Source organism: Mobula birostris, chromosome 3, assembly GCF_030028105.1.
Source record: "Mobula birostris isolate sMobBir1 chromosome 3, sMobBir1.hap1, whole genome shotgun sequence".
Lineage (NCBI taxonomy): Eukaryota > Metazoa > Chordata > Chondrichthyes > Myliobatiformes > Myliobatidae > Mobula > Mobula birostris.
The window spans coordinates 95863700-95883309 of NC_092372.1; the positions used below are offsets into that span (position 1 = coordinate 95863700).

At 42.2% G+C, this 19610-nt stretch overlaps 2 protein-coding genes across 10 annotated transcripts in view; both read left to right on the forward strand.

The window, feature by feature from the left end:
* LOC140195184 (flavin reductase (NADPH)-like) overlaps nucleotides 1–8333 on the forward strand; it is a 38242-nt gene extending 29909 nt beyond the window's left edge. For both annotated transcript variants that reach the window (XM_072253089.1, XM_072253090.1), the window contains exon 5: nucleotides 6694–8333. In XM_072253089.1, coding sequence (XP_072109190.1) covers nucleotides 6694–6851 — 158 coding nt within the window. In that variant the 3' untranslated portion in view covers nucleotides 6852–8333. The remainder of the gene's footprint in view (nucleotides 1–6693) is intronic.
* A 10953-nt stretch (nucleotides 8334–19286) lies between these two features.
* klhl8 (kelch-like family member 8) overlaps nucleotides 19287–19610 on the forward strand; it is a 45915-nt gene continuing 45591 nt past the window's right edge. For 4 of the 8 annotated variants that reach the window (XM_072253098.1, XM_072253099.1, XM_072253100.1 and 1 more), the window contains exon 1: nucleotides 19289–19312. The gene's annotated coding sequence lies outside the window, so the exon portion shown is untranslated. Of the gene's footprint in view, nucleotides 19313–19610 lie in introns of all 8 variants that reach the window. The other 4 variants (XM_072253091.1, XM_072253092.1, XM_072253093.1 and 1 more) reach the window with 2 other exon arrangements.

Below are 19610 nucleotides of genomic sequence, written 5' to 3' on the forward strand. Positions count from 1 at the left end.
TAGAGGTGTGTCATAGGGATCAGTGCTCAATCCATTGTTGTTTGTCAATTACATCAAAGATCTGGATGATAATATGGTAAACTAGATCAGCAACTTTGCAGATGACACCAAGATTGTGGGCATAGTGGACAGCAACAAAGGCTATCAAAGCTTGCAGTGGGATCTGGATCAGGTTTAAAAATGGGCCGAAAAATAGCAGATGGAATTTAATGTAGGCATGTGAAGTTTTGCATTTTCAGTGGACAAACTAGGGTAGGACTTGCACAGTGAAAGGTGGGGCTCCAAGGGGTGCAGTAAAACAGAGCGGTCTGGAAATGCAGATCCATAATTCTTTGAGAGTGGAGTCATAGGTAGATAGAGTTGTAAAGAGAGCTTCTGCTACATTGACCTTCATAAATCAAAGTATTGATTACAGGAGTTGAGAAGTTATTGAAGTTACATAAAATGTTGGTGAGTCGAATTTGGAGTTTTGTGTGCAGATCTGGTCACCTACCTAGAGGAAATATGTCAATAAGATTGAAAGAATGCAGAGAAAATTTACAAAGATGTTGCTGGGACTTGAGAGCCTGAGTTATAGGGAAAGGTTGATGAGGTTGGGATTTTATTCCCCAGAGGGTAGGAGAACGAAAGGAGATTTGAGAGATGTACAAAATTATGGGGAGTATGGCTAATGTAAATGCAGGCTTTTTCCACTGAAGATGGGTAAGAGTAGAACAAGAGGTCATGGGTTAATGGTGAAAGGTGATCATGAGGGGGAGCTTATTCATCCAAAGGGTGGTGCAAGTGTGGAATGAGGTGCCATTTGAAGTGTGGCTGTGGGTTTGATTTCAACACCTGAGAGGAATGTAGAGGGATGTGGAGGATTATGGTGCGGGTGCAAGTCAATGGGACTGGGCAGACTAACAGTTCAGCATGGACTAGAAAGGCCAGGGGGCCTGCTTCTGTGCTGTGTTTTGGACTAGAAAGGTCAGAGGGCCTGTTTCTGTGCTATGTTTTGAATGTTGGTCCAGATTTTCAGCATCTGCAGTGTGTTGTGTACTCAGCACATTAACTCTGCTCCCAGCTGCGTGAAGGCAGTTGGGAAGTTTCCAACAGGCTCCAGATGTACAACCTTCACACATAGTGCTCTACATAGGAAAACACTGGTGGCAATGCATGGAACTGCCAGCATTTCTCTGCAAAATATGGCCCTATGTAACACAGTCACCATTCGGGCACACTACTAATCTGAATGTGGGAAGAGGAAAGGAATTGTATGCGGGGATCCAGAGAGCAATCAGTAGTTTAGAATCTGGATTTGCAAATTAACCAAATAAATATAAATTTATCTTCTGGACTTTCTATCTCTAAGGTGATTATTAAAATATCATAGCATTTCATGTTCTTGACTGTTCTAAAGGGAGAGTGAAGATTAGGATTGCTGTTTCAGTCAGAAAAAAGTAAAGTACATTTTTCTAGCAATGTATATAAGAAACCATTGCAAATCAGTGGTTGGAGTAACTGAAATGATGAGCTACATGATGGTTTTTGTCCATATCATCTTCTGTGTAGGAATTGGTTCGATGGTGTGGTTATCTCAGAAAATGCTGATTTCCTAAAATAAGTACAAGCTATGGTTAAAGCCCTCCTTTACTCTGCTTTGTCAAAGTGTACACTGCCACTTTACTCGAGGCTCCTGCATATTTGAGCGACTCCCAGTCTTCATTTACTGTGAAGATCATCCACTCTTGATTTGGTTAGGCTGCATTTTTTTTCCTGCAGAAGGTTGTCGCCATTTCTGAGGTGAAAGTTCAATACCCACAGATTGTGTTGTATTTGGTCACAGCCCCCACTTCTGGAAGCATTTAGTCATTGCAACTTGATCTACTGTCAGTCAAAGTAAAGTTTATTATCAGAGTACATACATGTCATCATTCTTTTTCTGCAGGCAAAATTAGCAAATCTATAGAACAGTAACTATAAACAGGATCAATGGACAACAAACTGTGTAAATGCAGGTATAAATAAATAACAAGAATTTAGAATTTATTTAAAATCTTACATCCATCCCACAACGTGAGGGAGTAAAAATCTTTGCATTATGACTCTGTTGCAGTGTACAGACTTGTGAATTTAAATGTCTAATGGCTTGAAATAACAAGATAAGTACCCTTAAATGAGTGTAGCTATACCCTTCGGTTCTAGAGCCTGATGGCTGAGGGGTAGTAACTGTTCTTAGACCTGCTGGTGCATGTCCTGAGGCACCTGTAACTTCTGCCTGATAGCGGCAGCAAGTAAAGAGTGTGGCCTGGGTGGTGAGGATCTTTCAATTGAATTGACTTTATTACTTACATCCTTCATATACATGAGGAGTAAAAACCTTTACATTACGTCTCCGTCTAAATGTGCAATGTGCAATTATAGTAATTTATAATAATTATTATGTACAACAGGATAGTCAATACAACATAGAAATACAGCTGCATCAGCAGAATTAAACAGTTTGATGGCCTAGTGGAAGAAGCTCTTCCAGAGCCTGTTGGTCCTGGCTTTTATGCTGCGGTACCGTTTCCCGGATGGTAGCAGCTGGAACAGTTTGTGGTTGGGGTGACCTGGGTCCCCAATGATCTTTCAGGCCCTTTTTACACACCAGTATTTGTAAATGCCCTGAATAGAGGGAAGTTCACATCTACAGATGTACTGGGCTGTCCACACCACTCTCTGCAGAGTCCTGCGATGGAGGGAAGTACAGTTCCCATACCAGGCAGTGATACAGCCAGTCAGGATGCTCTCAATCGTGCCCCTATAGAAAGTTCTTAGAATTTGGGAGGCCATACCAATCTTATTCAGCTGTCTGAAGTGAAACATAGAAACATAGAAACATAGAAAATAGGTGCAGGAGTAGGCCATTTGGCCCTTCGAGCCTGCACCGCCATTTATTATGATCATGGCTGATCATCCAACTCAGAACACTGCCCCAGCCTTCCCTCCATACCCTCTGACCCCCGTAGCCACAAGGGCCATATCTAACTCCCTCTTAAATATAGCCAATGAACTGGCCTCAACTGTTTCCTGTGGCAGAGAATTCCACAGATTCACCACTCTCTGTGTGAAGAAGTTTTTCCTAATCTCGGTCCTAAAAGGCTTCCCCTCTATCCTCAAACTGTGACCCCTCATTCTGGACTTCCCCAACATCGGGAACAATCTTCCTGCATCTAGCCTGTCCAATCCCTTTAGGATCTTATACGTTTCAATCAGATGCCCCCTCAATCTTCTAAATTCCAACGAGTACAAGCCCAGTTCATCCAGTCTTTCTTCATATGAAAGTCCTGCCATCCCAGGAATCAATCTGGTGAACCTTCTTTGTACTCCCTCTATGGCAAGGATGCCTTTCCTCAGATTAGGGGACCAAAACTGCACATAATACTCCAGGTGTGGTCTCACCAAGGCCTTGTACGACTGCAGTAGTACCTCCCTGTTCCTGTACTCGAATCCTCTCACTATAAATGCCAGCATACCATTCGCCTTTTTCACCACCTGCTGTACCTGCATGCCCACTTTCGATGACTGGTGTATAATGACACCCAGGTCTCGTTGCACCTCCCCTTTTCCTAATCGGCCACCATTCAGATAATAATTTGTTTTCCTATTTTTGCCACCAAAGTGGATAACTTCACATTTATCCACATTAAATTGCATCTGCCATGAATTTGCCCACTCACCCAACCTATCCAAGTCACCCTGCATCCTCTTAGCATCCTCCTCACAGCTAACACTGCCACCCAGCTTCGTGTCATCCGCAAACTTGGAGATGCTGCATTTAATTCCCTCATCCAAGTCATTAATATATATTGTAAACAACTGGGGTCCCAGCACTGAGCCTTGCGGTACCCCACTAGTCACCGCCTGCCATTCTGAAAAGGTCCCGTTTATTCCCACTCTTTGCTTCCTGTCTGCTAACCAACTCTCCACCCACACCAATACCTTACCCCCAATACCGTGTGCTTTAAGTTTGCACACTAATCTCCTGTGTGGGACCTTGTCAAAAGCCTTCTGAAAATCCAAATATACCACATCCACTGGTTCTCCCCTATCCACTCTACTAGTTACATCCTCAAAAAATTCTATGAGATTCGTCAGACATGATTTTCCTTTCACAAATCCATGCTGACTTTGTCTGATCATTTCACCGCTTTCCAAATGTGCTGTTATCACATCCTTGATAACTGACTCCAGCAGTTTCCCCACCACCGACGTTAGGCTAACCGGTCTATAATTCCCCGGTTTCTCTCTCCCTCCTTTCTTAAAAAGTGGAGTTACATTAGCCACCCTCCAATCCTCAGGAACAAGTCCAGAATCTAACGAGTTTTGAAAAATTATCACTAATGCATCCACTATTTCTTGGGCTACTTCCTTAAGCACCCTGGGATGCAGACCATCTGGCCCTGGGGATTTATCTGCCTTCAATCCCTTCAATTTACCTAACACCACTTCCCTACTAACATGTATTTCGCTCAGTTCCTCCATCTCACTGGACCCTCTGTCCCTACTATTTCTGGAAGATTATTTATGTCCTCCTTAGTGAAGACAGAACCAAAGTAATTATTCAATTGGTCTGCCATGTCCTTGCTCCCCATAATCAATTCACCTGTTTCTGTCTGCAGGGGACCTACATTTGTCTTTACCAGTCTTTTCCTTTTTACATATCTATAAAAGCTTTTACAGTCAGTTTTTATGTTCCCTGCCAGTTTTCTCTCATAATCTTTTTTCCCCTTCCTAATTAAGCCCTTTGTCCTCCTCTGCTGAAATCTGAATTTCTCCCAGTCCTCAGGTGAGCCACTTTCTCTGGCTAATTTGTATGCTTCTTCTTTGGAATTGATACTATCCCTAATCCCTAAAAGAGGTGCTGTTATGCCTTTTTTACCACACAGCCAATATGTACAGACCACATGAGAACCTTGGTGTTGTTTATGCCAAGCAATTTAAAGCTGTTCACCCTCTCAACCCCAGATCCATTGATGTTTATTGGGGTTAGCCTGTTTCCATTCCTCCTGTAGTCCACAACCAGCTCCTTTGTTTTTGCGACGTTGAGGGAGAGGTTTTCTTGACACCACTGTGCCAGGATGATGACTTCCTCTCTGTAGGCTACCTCATTATTATTTGAAATTAGGCCAATCAGTGTAGTGTTGCCAGCAAATTTAATTAGCAGATTGGAGCTGTGGGTGGTGATACAGTCATGGGTATACGCAGAGTAAAGGAGATTAATGGATTGTGCTTTCCTACGGCAACATTTCATGTAGATGTGCTCAATCGTTGGGAGGGTTTTACCTGTGATGTACTGGGCCGGATCCGCTACCTTTTGCAGGATTTTCCGCTCAAAGGCATTGGTGTTCCCATACCAGGCCAAAATGCAACCAGTCAGCACACTTTCCACCACACACCTGTAGAAGTTTGCTAAGGTTTTTGATGACATGCTGAGTCTCTGAAAACTCTGAGGTAGCAATGTTCTTGTGCTTTCTTCCAATTATATTTATATGATGGGTCCAGGACAGGTCCTCTGTGATAGTGACACCCAGTAATTTTAAAGTTACTGACCCTCTCCACCTCTGATCCTCTGGTGATTACTTGCTCATGGACCTCTGGTTTAACTCTCCTGAAGTCTACAGGCAGATAGCCATCAGGTTCCTGAATGTTTTCCTTAATTGCAAGTGCCCCATTGTAAGTATGGTTAAATTCCCTTGATGTTGTAGATCATATATTTTGCTCAAGCAGATGTGAAGAGTGCAGCTCTCCCTGGGATAGTCTATTTGTTGAGAGTTTGTGACTTGTTGATCTTTTCCTACAGGTGAACTTTCATGATCAGTTACCCATATTTAGCATTTCTATGGCCTGCCACAAATTGCCCAGCTAATAGATGCAAAGAAGGCCCTAAATGCTACATTACATCTGTGTTGAGCAGAGTGAAGAAATAAACAGAGCTGCTAATAGAACTATAAACTGAAAACAATTGAGAAAATCTGCAGATGCTGGAAATCCAAGCAACACATACAAAATGCTGGAGGAACTCAGCAGGCCCGGGAGTATCTGTAGAGAAAAAAATTACAGTTGACGATTCAGGCCAAAACTATAAACTGGCTTTATTTCATTGACAATTGAATCATGAAGATGCCAAATAAGGTGAAGACCAAGAATTTGATTGTATCTCCTTTGTGTATGCTGCATTGCAGGAGATCATGAGGGTGATTCCTCAGAAGACCTTTTTCACTCGGGACACCAGATCATACAGCCATGCACAAACAATAACGCGTGTTCTGGTCCACTTAATTAGTAGGGTAATTCACAATTTGTGAAGGGTATGAGTAGAGACACCTGAACAAAATGCACAGCAGTGATATAATCCTGTCTATTTATCTGGATACGTTATAAATCTTTGGGGAGTATTGTAGGGATTGTAAGAACACCAATAGCTATTCACCCACATGCAGTACTTTGTTACTGAATTTCTCCTGGAATCCTGGTGTGCAACCATGAAATCTGTAAATAGGCATTGTTAATTTTAGCCCTCAACCTCTTGTATTCTATCAAAAATTGATTTAAGATGATGCATAAAATAAATGTGCATATGCTTTCACAATGGGATTATTTGTGTATTTCTATATATTCAAAAATACTAAATATTATTCAGTAATTCTTATTTAATCCTTTTTTTAATAGATAAAGAAATATTAACTCATGACGGCTACTTTGTTCCGGATCGGGATGGAATTCCCATTGCAAATTCAGTGACACGAGGAGATGTAGCTCGCTTTATGCTTTCCCAGCTTAATGTGGACTCATGGGTGAAGAAGTCTGTGGCCATGGTAACAAAGTGAAAGATAAATTCCTACACTTCAATGTTAACATCTTTTCACTATTGCTTAAAGTGGTTCTCCTTAAACATACAAGAGACAATACGACGTGTTACTTTGCATGTAGCCAGGAATTACATGATTAACCCAAGATCTAAGTAGGTATTTACGTTAATCTCTAGTTTATTTATGTATAGCTTTGTTTTGCATACAGTTACAGAATATATTTTCGGTTAGCAACGCAAAATCTAGCAGGTGTTTATTCATCACTATTGGGGTAGTTAGTACTAGTTGGTCTTGCTATATTAGTATAAAACAGCAAGGAATTTGAAAAGCTAATGATATGACACTACCTGATTTTACAAACAGTTTTGAGTGATTTAATGACAATAAATGAATTAATTATCAAAGTAGTTGGGGGTGACATGGTAGCGTAGTGATTAGCACAGAGTTTTACAGTACCAGCGGCCCAGGTTCAATTCCTGCCGCTGCCTGTGACCTCTGGGTCGGTTTCCTCTGGGTGCTCTGGTTTTCTCCCACAGTCCAAAGATGTACCGGTTAGTAGGTTAATTGGTCATTGTAAATTGTCCCATGATTAGGCTAGGGTTAAACGGGGAGATTGCCATGTGGCGCGGCTCAAAGGGCCGGAAGTGCCTATTCCGCGTTATATCTTAATAAATCAATAAATAAAATAATTGCATGAAGGGATTCAGATGTATTCAGAGAACAATTGGTCAAGTAAAGAAATAATAAGTAATGCAGATGTACTTCATCTGAACCTATATATAATCTGTATCAACCTCGAAGTGTTTTTGTAGATTTGCCATTGATTCTGTCAATGCATTACTTAACCTATATTAACAAATTAATCACTGACAATTTAAAATAGAAGATAATAGTGATGTACAATAAATTCCTAATGTATAGTAACTTTCAAAATTGAAGTGTTTTATACATTCAGGCTGGGGATTGAAAATCTGTACATACTGGTTTCTTTTTTAATCCAATGAATACTTTCATTGCACACATCTATTATATTGTTAAAAATGTGAGTTAGTAATGTTTTAAAGATGTTCATAATTGGTTTTTAAGATCTGAATACTAATTTAGGTTAAAATGAAACAAGGTATGCATCTTAAAATCAGGTTGTATTTTATTTGGCAAATTTAGCATTGTCCCAAAGTTGAAACCGCTCATCATGGATGTTAAATTTGGAGTGCAAAATGGTTGTGAATTATAAATTGACTATTATCTCCAGGCATACCACTTGGCTTTTATCCAAAGTCAAGTTGAAACAAAATTCGGACAACAGCATCAGTACTAAATCATAACATAACGTAAGGGAATGTTACCTTGTACTAAATATTGTTGCAGTACTTTAACTGTATAAATGTTAAAAAGATTATGCAGTGTTACATTAAGCTGCTGTTTTGCTAAATGCAGTGTTAAAGAAAAATCTGGAATTTTTACAGTGAATATAATTTTAATAAAGATATTATTTGCAATAAAAGGAAGAATGCTGTCTGACAGTTAAATGATGAAGATCTTAATATGTTCCCTAAACAATAGAATTACATCAACAATATCATTCAGGTTACAGAGTTTGGAAAATACATTTTCCTATATATCTCATTTTATAATTTTATATCTGCTTTCAACATAATTCATAATGGCTTGGAATAACACTGCAAACTAAGCATTAACCTACAGTCTTTAGTTTTTAGCAATGAAGGATTTTGGTGCTGATTCTGCTTTAAAAAAAAAAAGAAACATTTTTTTGAAGATGCTGGCTGCGGTTTTTTCCAGGAAATTCCCATTGATGCTGGGTTTCTCGTGGATTTGGTAGAAAATTGAGGCAATTCCAAGCACCAACATTGGGAAATTTGCCATCTGAATCTATATCAGGTTAGATGGAGTGCAGGAATCGTTATTCACTTTTATTTAAATTCTTTAAATTTTGTTAATTGATGGACTTTTTAAATTGTTTTTGAATGCAGTGACATTCAGAAACACCATGAATTTTGATAGGTTTGTCAACTAGACAGACTAAGACACAACCTTCCAGCAGGTATTTTACCAGCTATTTAGTGAGTGAAGTTACCCGCAGCAGTGCACTACCCAACTCAATCCTCTGGCACTGCACAAACCAGCATTACCATCTCCCCACCATTCTTCCTGTTCGTAATGCTTGCTTGCTGATGAGGATTAGGGCTGCTTCTGCCAGGTGGTTGACATCGGGTCATCGACACTGATTGAAGGCTAAGCAGGTGCTTTGCATTGCCCAAGGGTGACTTGTGGGCTAACGGAGGGAAGGGGTGCCCTCCTGTGATAGAGATATACCTCCACCCCTCCACTCCGCCACCCCATTATCAAGTGTATAGCATCCAAATCTGTTGGATTTACAAAGTTGGGTTGGAAGGAAGGCTGTGAGGAGTATATAAAAAGATTGCAGAAGGGTGAAGAGAATGGGGTGGGGGGGGGGATATGAGCTGAAAAATTTGAAGTTGCCTCCTGTAGTGGCAAAACTGATCCAAAATCAACGCACAACAATTTCCACCCGCCTGCGACTGCCACAGAGTTGTTACGCCTGCACGGCGATCTCTCAGCTCTAATGAAATGATTGTTCCAAGGAGTTAAATTCTTTATTTCAGGGGTCCCCAACCTTTTTCACACCGTGGACTGGTTTAATATTGACAATATTCTTGCAGACTGGCTGACCGGGGGGTGTTAAACACGACCAGAGTATAAGTGATAAGTCAACTATAAGTCACTTATAAGTGGCTAATACACTCAATTTCATTTCTAAAGGGGTAACGAATTTAATATTAAACACACAGTGCATATTTTCCTCTCATAAATATAGTGATAAATCAATTATAACAGTGGTCCCAAACCTCCAGGCCGCAGACCGATACATTGCCGCGAAGAATGCAGTGGTACAGCGATAGTCAGAACACAAACACGAGGAAATCTGCAGATGCTGTAACTTCAAGCAACACACATAAAAGCTGCTGGTGAACGCAGCAGGCCAGGCAGCATCTGTAGGAAGAGGTGCAGTCGACGTTTCAGGCCGAGACCCTACGTCAGGACTAACTGAAGGAAGAGTGAGTAAGGGATTTGAAAGTGGGAGAGGGAGGGGGAGATCCAAAATGATGGGAGGAGACAGGAGGGGGAGGGATGGAGCCAAGAGTTGGACAGGTGATTGGCAAAGGGGATATGAGAGGATCATGGGACAGGAGGCCTAGGGAGAAAGAAAGGGGGAGGGGTGAAGCCCAGAGGATGGGCAAGGGGTATAGTGAGAGGGACAGAGGGAGAAAAAGGAGAGAGAGAAAAAGAATGTGTGTGTATATACATAAATAACGGCTGGTGTTTGAGGGGGAGGTGGGGCATTAGCGGAAGTTAGAGAAGTCAATGTTCATGCCATCAGGTTGGAGGCTACCCAGACGGAATATAAGGTGTTGTTCCTCCAACCTGAGTGTGGCTTCATCTTTACAGTAGAGGAGGCCGTGGATAGACATGTCAGAATGGGAATGGGATGTGGAATTAAAATGTGTGGCCACTGGGAGATCCTGCTTTCTCTGGCGAACAGAGCGTAGGTGATCAGTGAAACGGTCTCCCGGTCTGCGTCTGGTCTCGCCAATATATAGAAGCCGCATCAGGAGCACGGGATGCAGTATATCACCCCAGCCGAGTCACAGGTAAAGTGCTGCCTCACCTGGAAGGACTGTCTGGGGCCCTGAATGGTAGTGAGGGAGACAATGTAAAGGCACCCAACACATCTTTAAGAAAAAAGCTGAAATAAACAAGCTAATTGATTAGGTGCCGGGCAGCACCTAATCAATTAGCTTGTCTATTTCATCTTTTTCTTAAAGATGTGCTGGGTGCATCCCGGCTACCGCTGTACCACTGCATTCTTTGTGGCCTGGAGGTTGGGGACCACTGAATTATAAGTCACTTGTAAGTCAATAGCATCATAACATTTTAAGTAACATTTGGATATTAAACACACAGCACATATTTTCCTTGTATGAACATATAAAATCATTGCAACACACCAATATCACTGAATCAATGGGAGCCCTGGGCTTGTTTTCCTGCAACAAGACCATCCCATCAAGGGGTGATGGGAGACAGCGATACTCGAAGGGCATACCTTATGTCCAATCTATTCCGCAATTTAGTTTTCAATGCATTCATTGCAGAAAACCCCGCTTCGCAGAGATATGTTGGAAATGGAAGCAACATTTTCAGTGATTTTGTGGCTATCTCAGGATATTCAGCCTTGGCTTTGATCCAGAATGCCGGCAGAGATGTTATGTCAAACATACTTTTCAGCCAACCATCATTTGAAGCTCGAGGAGCTGATCTTCTTCCCAAGCTGACATGGAAGATTCACCGGGGACATTCACAAGTGGGCCACGGACCCATTTCTTTGCATGTCTTGGGTCACTGATGACCTCACGTGCGTTAAAGTTCAACAGTGGGTGTGACAGGGAATGAGGAAAGGTGCAGCTGACTCATATCATTTCCTTGCGGCCCGGTACCGGTCCGCAGCCTGGTTGTTGGGGACTGCTGCTTTATTTGATCCTTTAATAGTAACTAGCAAACTTACAATTTTGAAGCGATATTAAGTGGTTAGCAAAGATATGACCTCCACAGTGATACAAATTTCCATGAAATAAGCAAGAATGGGTAAATTATTTCCTTTGCTTTTGCCACTCCCACACTGATGTGACTAGTTACCATAATCAGCATGCAACACGGAATACAATGCAGACGGAGAAGTGACATGGCTCCCACACCTCCTTTGACAGGAACAGGAGAAAAGCAAGATAATTTTTAAACAATGAGAAATGTGAGATATTGGTTTTCAGAGAGGTCTGATGTTCTTCTACATGAATAATGAACATGTAGGATTAAGAAGGCAAATACTATGTAAGCCTAGATTGGGCCATAAAGTCTTGTGACAATGGTGTGGGATCGTGGTGAGTGAAGCTGGAATAATGTGTGTACTTTTGGTCTCCTTACCCAAGGAAGGAATTAAAGAGAACACAACACACACAAAATGCTGGAGGAACTCAGCGGGTCAGGTAACACCTATGGAAATGAATAAATAGTCGATGTTTGAGGCCGAGATCCTTCATCAAAACTGGAAAGGAAAGGGAAAGATGCCAGAATAAAAAAAGTGAGGGGGGGGCGGGAATGAAAGGAGGACAAGCTAGAAGGTGATAGGTCAAGCCAGGTGAGTGAGGGAGGATGAAATGATGAAGAAAGAAGCTGGGAGGTGATAGGTGGAAAAGGCAAAGGGCTGGAGAAGAAGGAATTTGATAGGACAGGAGAGTGGACTGTGGGGGAGAAAGGGAAGGTGAAGGAGCATAAGGGGAATGTAATAGGCAGGTGAGGAGAAGAGGTAAGAGGCCAGGTTGGGAATAAAAGAAGAGGGAAGGGAGAAGGAAAAAAAATACCAGAAGGAGAAATCTATGTTCATGCCATCAGCTTTAAGTGCTATCTAGACGGAATATGAGGCGTTGCTCCACCCTGAGTGTCCTCGTCAAGGCAGAAGAGGAGGCCATATGTTGGAACAGGAATGAGGATAGGAAATAAAATGGTTAGCAATGGGGAAATTCTGTTTTTTGCAGATGAAGTGGAGGTGCTCGACAAGCAGTCCCCCAATTTACATTGGGTCTCACCACTGCAGAGGAAGCTGCATCGGGAGCACCGAATACAGTAGATGACCCCCAGCAGATTTGCAGTTGAAGTGTTGCCTCACCTGGAAGGATTAGGGCCCTGACTGGAGGTGAGGGAGGAGATGTAGCACTTCTTCCACTTGCAGGGATATGTGCTAGAAGGGGGATTAGTGGGGAAGGACAAGTGGACAAGGGAATCACAGAGGAAGCGATCCCTGCGGAAAGCAGAGATTGGGAGTGGGGTGTAAAGATGTGTTTGGTGGTAGGATCCCATTGAAGATGATGGAGTTTGCAGAGAATGGTGTGTTGGATGCGGAGGCTCATAGGTTAGAAGGTGAGGCAAAGAGGATCTCCAGCTCTGTTCAGGTGGTGGGAAGATGGGGTGAGTGACTATAACTGCCAGATAGAGGAAATGTGGGCGAGGGTGGCATCAATGGTGGAGGAAGGGAAGCCCCATTCTTTGAAGGAGGACGACATCTCAGATGCCCTGGAAAGGAAGCCCCATCCCGGGAACAGATGCGGTAGAGATAAAGCAAATGAGAAAAGGGAATAGCATTATTTTACAGGAGACAGAGTGGGAAGAACTACAGTCGAGATAACCGTGCGAATCAGTATGTTTATAAAGGATGTCAGCAGATGGTCCATCTCCACAGATGGAGACAGAGAGATCGAGAAAGGGGGAGAGGTGTTAGAAATGGGCTGTGAATTTAAAGGCAGAATGGAAGTTGGAGGCAAAGTTGGTGAAATTGTCAAGCTCAGCAGGAGTGCATGAAACTGCACCAATACAGTTGTCAATGTGGCACTGAAAGAGTAGGGGAGCTTTACTGGGGAAGGCTTGGAACGTGGACTGTTCCAAGTAGCCAATGAAAAGGCTGGCATTGCCGGGGCCCGTGCGGGTAATGATGGCTACCCCTGAACTTGGAGAAAGTGGGAGGAGCCAAAGGAGGGCAAGGACCAGTTCTACCAGACAGTGATGGGTTGGTGGTGAAGGAGAGCTGATCGAGTCTTTGTCAAGAAAGTAGTGGAGAGCTTGAAGGGGGGCAGAAGTGTACAGGGACTAGACATCCATGGTGACAATGAGATGGTCAGGGCCATTGGAATTGGAAGTTATTGAGGAGATTGAGAATATTTGAAGCACCACAGATGTAGGTGGGAAATTGAATTGAATTGACTTTATTTCTTACATCCTTCGCATGCATGAGGAGTAAAAGTATTTATGTTATGTCTCCGTCTAAATGTGCAATCATAGTAGTTTATAATAAATAGAACAGTCAATGTAATATAGAGTACACTCAAATCAGTGTGAGTTATTAATCAGTCTGATGGCCTGGTGGAAGAAGCTGTCCCGGAGCCTGTTGGTCCTGGTGTTTATGCTGTGGTACTAATTCCTGGATGGTAGCAGCTGGAATGGATTGTGGGTGGGGTTACTTGGGTCCCCAGTGATCCTACAGGCCCTTTTTACACACCTGTCCTTGCAAATGTCCTGAATCATGGGAAGTTCACAACTACAGATGCGCTGGGCTGTCCGCACAACTCAAGACTGAACCGGGGGAATAGAATGGAGTTGAATTGAGTTGAGTTCTGCAGGCACAATTTCAGTGGGGCAGGATTAGGCAGAAACAATTAATCCACCTGGACGGTCAGGCTTGTAGACCTTGGGTAGGAGGTAGAAACAAGAACTGTGGGGTAAGGGAATTATGAGGTTGGTGGCAGTGGATGGAGATCTCAAGGGTTGATGAGGTTAGTGATGGTGAGGGAGTCAATGGCCTGAGAGTGCAACATGAGTTGTTAAGAAGAGCAGTGAACAGCATTTGATCTATGGCTTCATCAGTCCCATGGGATAGGTCCACTCATTGTGCCAATGGACATAGCTTACATGTCAGCTGGGGGTTGCTGGCAGTCCCTAGGCCTAAAAGCAGAGAACTAGGGACTGTGTGAAATATGATCAGACCTGTTGACCTGTAGTCGAGATGTGGGATCTAATTACAGCTCTAGATCCTGACACAACATATCATGGGCTTTGGTTTGTCACCGTAAAACAGTATATCAGACATCCCACCACTCCTGGAAGTTCCAGGGGTCTCCCGCATATTAATAGCAGCTCCCTGATGCCCGCAAATTATATACAATATCCCGGAAGTGAGAGGGAGAGGAAGAGCGGGATCGAGAGCAAGAGCGAGCATCCCGATTGGTCTCTTTGTGCTAAGTAGACTCATCAGTTTTCTCTGTGGGTGGCCTTTAGTCGACCTCTGTCTCTCCATCAGTTCAGTTTCATGTCCTGCACTGCCATGGCAAAGTGTTTCAAGAAAAGAAAATATAAAACGCACTTCACCCCAGACTACACTAAAGTGTACCCCTGCCTAATAGGGGTCAAAAATAATGACAGTGTTGCTTGCTGCACTGTTTGCAACAGTGACTTTTCTATTGCCCATGGTGGATTAGGACTGTAAAAGACATGTTGAGGTGAGTTTAACAGGTGTCATTCATTTATTAGCATAGCTAACGTTATTTAAACTAGCTGGCTGGCTGCTAAGGAGCTACTCTATTGATATCCAACGTGATGAGGCCAAACTCCCTGTAGACTTGCTTAAAGTTGTAATAGAATTAAAAAATGACTCCATGATAATATATAAGTACATATTTTAATGTCACATTTTCTGCATATACCCAGTTTACAGATTACAGATTAGACAAAAGCACTAAACAAAGTATTACATAAGACAATATAATAAGGATACACCTTATGCTTTTATTTCTTTTAGGAACCACAACATATTAGGGAGGCTAATCGCAGGGGAGGCTGCTCAAATATTTCACGGTTCTTTTCAGCAGAGCCACATCACAGTACAAGGGAAGTTTGCAAAAGAAATAGAAAAGCTATTTGCATTAGCATTGAGATTGCCAACAAAATACTCAGCAAGGAATATATATATGTGTGTGTGTGTAAATAGTTTCAATATGTGTCAAATAAATTGTTGTGTTCTTTCATAATCAAATGTCCCGTATACATGCGCCTTGGAGGTCGACCGGGGGGGGGGGAATAATGGGTTGCGGGGGGCGGGGGTGCTACTTCCCTGAAATGAGTTTTTGCAAGGTGGGATGTCTGGTATATAGTACTAGTTAATATAGGTTTGCTATTGTAAAGCATCAGGGTGTTGGGAGGGGTTTACTATCTTGATCTCTTGAACTAATATACTAGGATACAATATATGCTGGGTCCTAGTTGTGAGTACACTAGCACTTCTTTCTTCAGGGTGCTGAGAATTTTTGGAAGTCACTTTCCCAGGGGACTGTGAACCCTGTGATTAAGTAGATTCAATGGTTGGTTCATTTAATTCCTGGATCCAATGTGAATTTAGTAATAGTACTGATAGTACATTGGTGTACAATGTTGAATGGTGGAGCAGGGTTGAAGGTCAAAGTAACTTACTTCTCTTCTTTCACATATTCTTGAGTGACTATACATGAGTGGGAAAGTACTAGAGGGTTCTGAAGCTGTGAATGGTCCTATATATATGCAAGCCTATTTTTTTTCCTGAATTGTGCACATTTTGGAAAGTGGAGAGCTTCTACAGAGTGCCCCATTCTTTCTAAAATTGCTTTTGTATTAAAATCAGCGTAACACCATTTAAATTTTCAGCCACAATACACTTCATTTTTTGCAAGCCTGGACGAGTAACAATTCACAACAAATTCTGTGAATAGCACAATTCTGCAATTAACACAACTTTATTATAAAAAGAGTTGACTCCGAAAGATGTAGCTTTAATTGGTCGTGTAACCTAGGAGACAGCAGTGGTGCCACAGAAGCTTATACAATAGAAAATAAATCCTGAATATATAGCTGCAACCCGACCTCCATAGTTCCAACCATGAAACTATTGATGCCAATATCATTCCGCATTGCGTATTGCCAAAATTAGAGACAACTGTTCACTGACACACTGATCAGTAAAAATTTGTATGAAGAGATTGAAGTTCAAGCTCAAGTTGTTCGCTGTGCAACTGTGTACATGAATGCCACCAAATAAAACAACGTCCCTCCAGACCAAGCTGCACAGCACGGTACGTATACCTCACATACAACTTGTGAAGTAATACTACCACAAATAATAAAATATATTCCAGAAGAGTGACATTTAGCATAAGGTGTGTTTACAACAACGTTAAAAAGTAAATGTATAATGCTACTGGTGCTTCACATATGATGAGACCTTGGCGGTCACAGTGAATTCAGAAGTCTCATGGCCCGCGGGATGAAGCTCTTTCTCATCCTAAAAGCCTTTGTCTTAATGCCAGGGTATCTCTTGCATGACGGTAAGATGTGGGGGAGGGGAGGGTGGTGTCAAAGAGATTGTGCAACTCATGGGAGTGATCCTTGACAATGCTAAGGGCCCTGTGTACCAGTTGGGTGAAGAGAGATCCCAATGATCGTTTTAGCAGTCCTTGCAATTCTTTGTAGGGCCCCGCTGGTAGATGCCTTGCAAGTCCTGTATCAGGTGGTGATGCAGCTGGCCAGGGCACTCTCAATGGTGCTCCTGTAAAATATGGTTAGAATGACGGTGAGGGGGAACCCTCAGTAAGTTCAGCTGTTGGGTATTCTGTGGCTTCTCAACTCCCCAAAAGCACTTCTAGCAAAGATAAGGCATAAGTCAGGATCCTAAAGGAACATCCTCCATTTTATTAGATGAATGCAGCTCCAATGACTCTCACACACTGTACATGTTGTTCCTCTGGGTTTGATTCAGAATCCCTGGTACAATTGAACTTCTTTGTCAATCTGGTTCACCCAAAGTCCTTTCAGATTGCAAACTACTACCTCAATACCTGTGTGCACACCCCATGCCTATGCTTTACCAAATGCAACTTTGGCCAGAAGGTCTGAGGGTCAGCTCACTAGAAAGGTTTCCGCGTAAGTGAACAAACTTAATGTATGTCGGGATAAAACGTTCCATTTGACTAGCTCTTTTACTTGCAAGCTGCTGTTACTTTTGTTGTGGGTGGGGAGTGAAGAACAATAACTTAGAAATTTGTGCTGCAAGTCACAACCAAGTTACAAAGGGTTTCCCCGAATATCCAGTAATCAGTGTGTTGACAAAAATGAAATACTGCAGATGCTGAAGATCCAAAATAAAGCCAAGGAATGCTGGAGACAGACAGCTTTGATAGAAAAAGAAACAGAATTAATGTTTTGGGCAAAGACCTTAAATAAGGACGAACTTTTACTTAGAACAGAGGTTAGTCAAAAGTTTAGATTTTGGAGGTACAGGAATTATCAGCCATATGGTTAAAAACACAAAATTCTGGAAACACTCAACTGGACAGGCAGAATCTGCGGAGAGAAGTAGAGCCATTTCTTCAGGTTCAGGACCATTCATCAGAAATGCTAAGGCTGAGGGGAGATCTGATCGGTGTTTATAAGATTACGAGGGGCACAGATCGAGTAGACAGGAGGTATCTTTCCCCCAAGGCTATTACCAGAGGGCATGCATTTAAGGTGCAAGGGGATATTTTCAAAGGAGAGGTGGTGGGTGCCTATAATGAGCTGCCTGGGGATGGCGGTAGAGGCAGGTACATTGGAGACTTTTAAAAGACATTTATATAGGCACATGAATGTGAGGAAAATGGAAGGATATGGGCATTGCGTACGCAGAAGGGATTGGTTTAGTTGGCGATTTGATTATCGATTTACTTGGTTCAGCACAACACTGTGGGCCGAAAGGCCTGTTCCTGTGCTGTAATGTTCTATGTTTTGCAGCAGCAGTACAGTGCAGTACATAATTCAAAAAAACTACAAAATACACTAAGAATATATATAGATATATACACACATAGCAATTAAATAAGTATGCAAAAAGAGAGTAAAAAAGGAAAAAAATAGTGAGATAGTGTCCATGGGTTCATTGTCCATTCAGAAATCTGATGGCGGAGGGGAAGAAGCAGTTCCTGAAATGTTAAGTGTGCATCTTCAGGCTCCTGTACCTCCTCCTTGGTGGTAGCAACGAGGAGAGCGCATGTCCTGGGTGGTAGGTGATGTGCCATTTAAAAGGTTATTTTTGTCCAGTAGCTTTGATGTCAATGTTGTGAATTTGCAATAACTGGGGATTTTTTTTAACCAAAACTTGCTATTTTATATCTTATTTTAAAAATTGCTGAAATAACAATCATTCGTCTTGCTAGACAGGTGCAGTCACAAATAAGTGTAGGTTGAGCAACCCTTATCCGAATATCCAAAGTCTGAAAACCTCGAAAATCTGAAATTTTTCTGAGCACTGACTTGACTATACATCACAAATGGAAAATTCCACAAGGCGCTGGGAAAGTTCCCAAGCGATGTACAGTTCTCTGCACATCACAGACGGTCCTGAGCAGAGACCTCACATATGTAATGAACTGGGTAATGAAAAATATTTTTTAAAAACTTCATTAAGCAAAAAATGAAGATCTTGATTGTGTATTGAGTGCATTCATCAGCATTGGGGAGAACATATGCCGCTTAATGTTAAGCTGATTATGAAACAAGCAAAGATCTATCAGGACGAACTGAAAACCCAAGGTAATTGTTAATGTTCAGCAGGCTGGCTGCAGAAATTTAAGGTCACAAAACAGCAGAGACATTCATTGACGTGTTTGCCAAGATCATTGCTGATGAAATCCAACACGCTGAACAGCTGCATCAGTATACGTGTGATGAACAATTGCAAGACAAGAACTGCTTACTAGTAGCACATAAGCTCAGGGTCGGGAATGACGGCGATGGCAGACAGTCACGACTGACTGTCCACCCGGGTGGCTGAGGTAAAGATCTCTTCCTTTTCTGATGGTTCAGTGTACATGTTATTGTTTCATGCACCAAATTATTAAAATATTATATAAAACTACATTCAGATTTTATGTATAACCTGCAAAATTAGTCACGAAGTTGCTTTAAATTAGTCAGCTCCATCTTGGGTACTAGCCTCCAAGGTATTTTCAAGGAGCGGTGCCTCTGGAAGGCGGCGTCCATCTTTAAGGGCCCCCATCACCCAGGACATGTCCTTTTCTCACTGTTACCATCAGGAAGGAGGTACAGAAGCCTGAAGGCACACACTCAGCG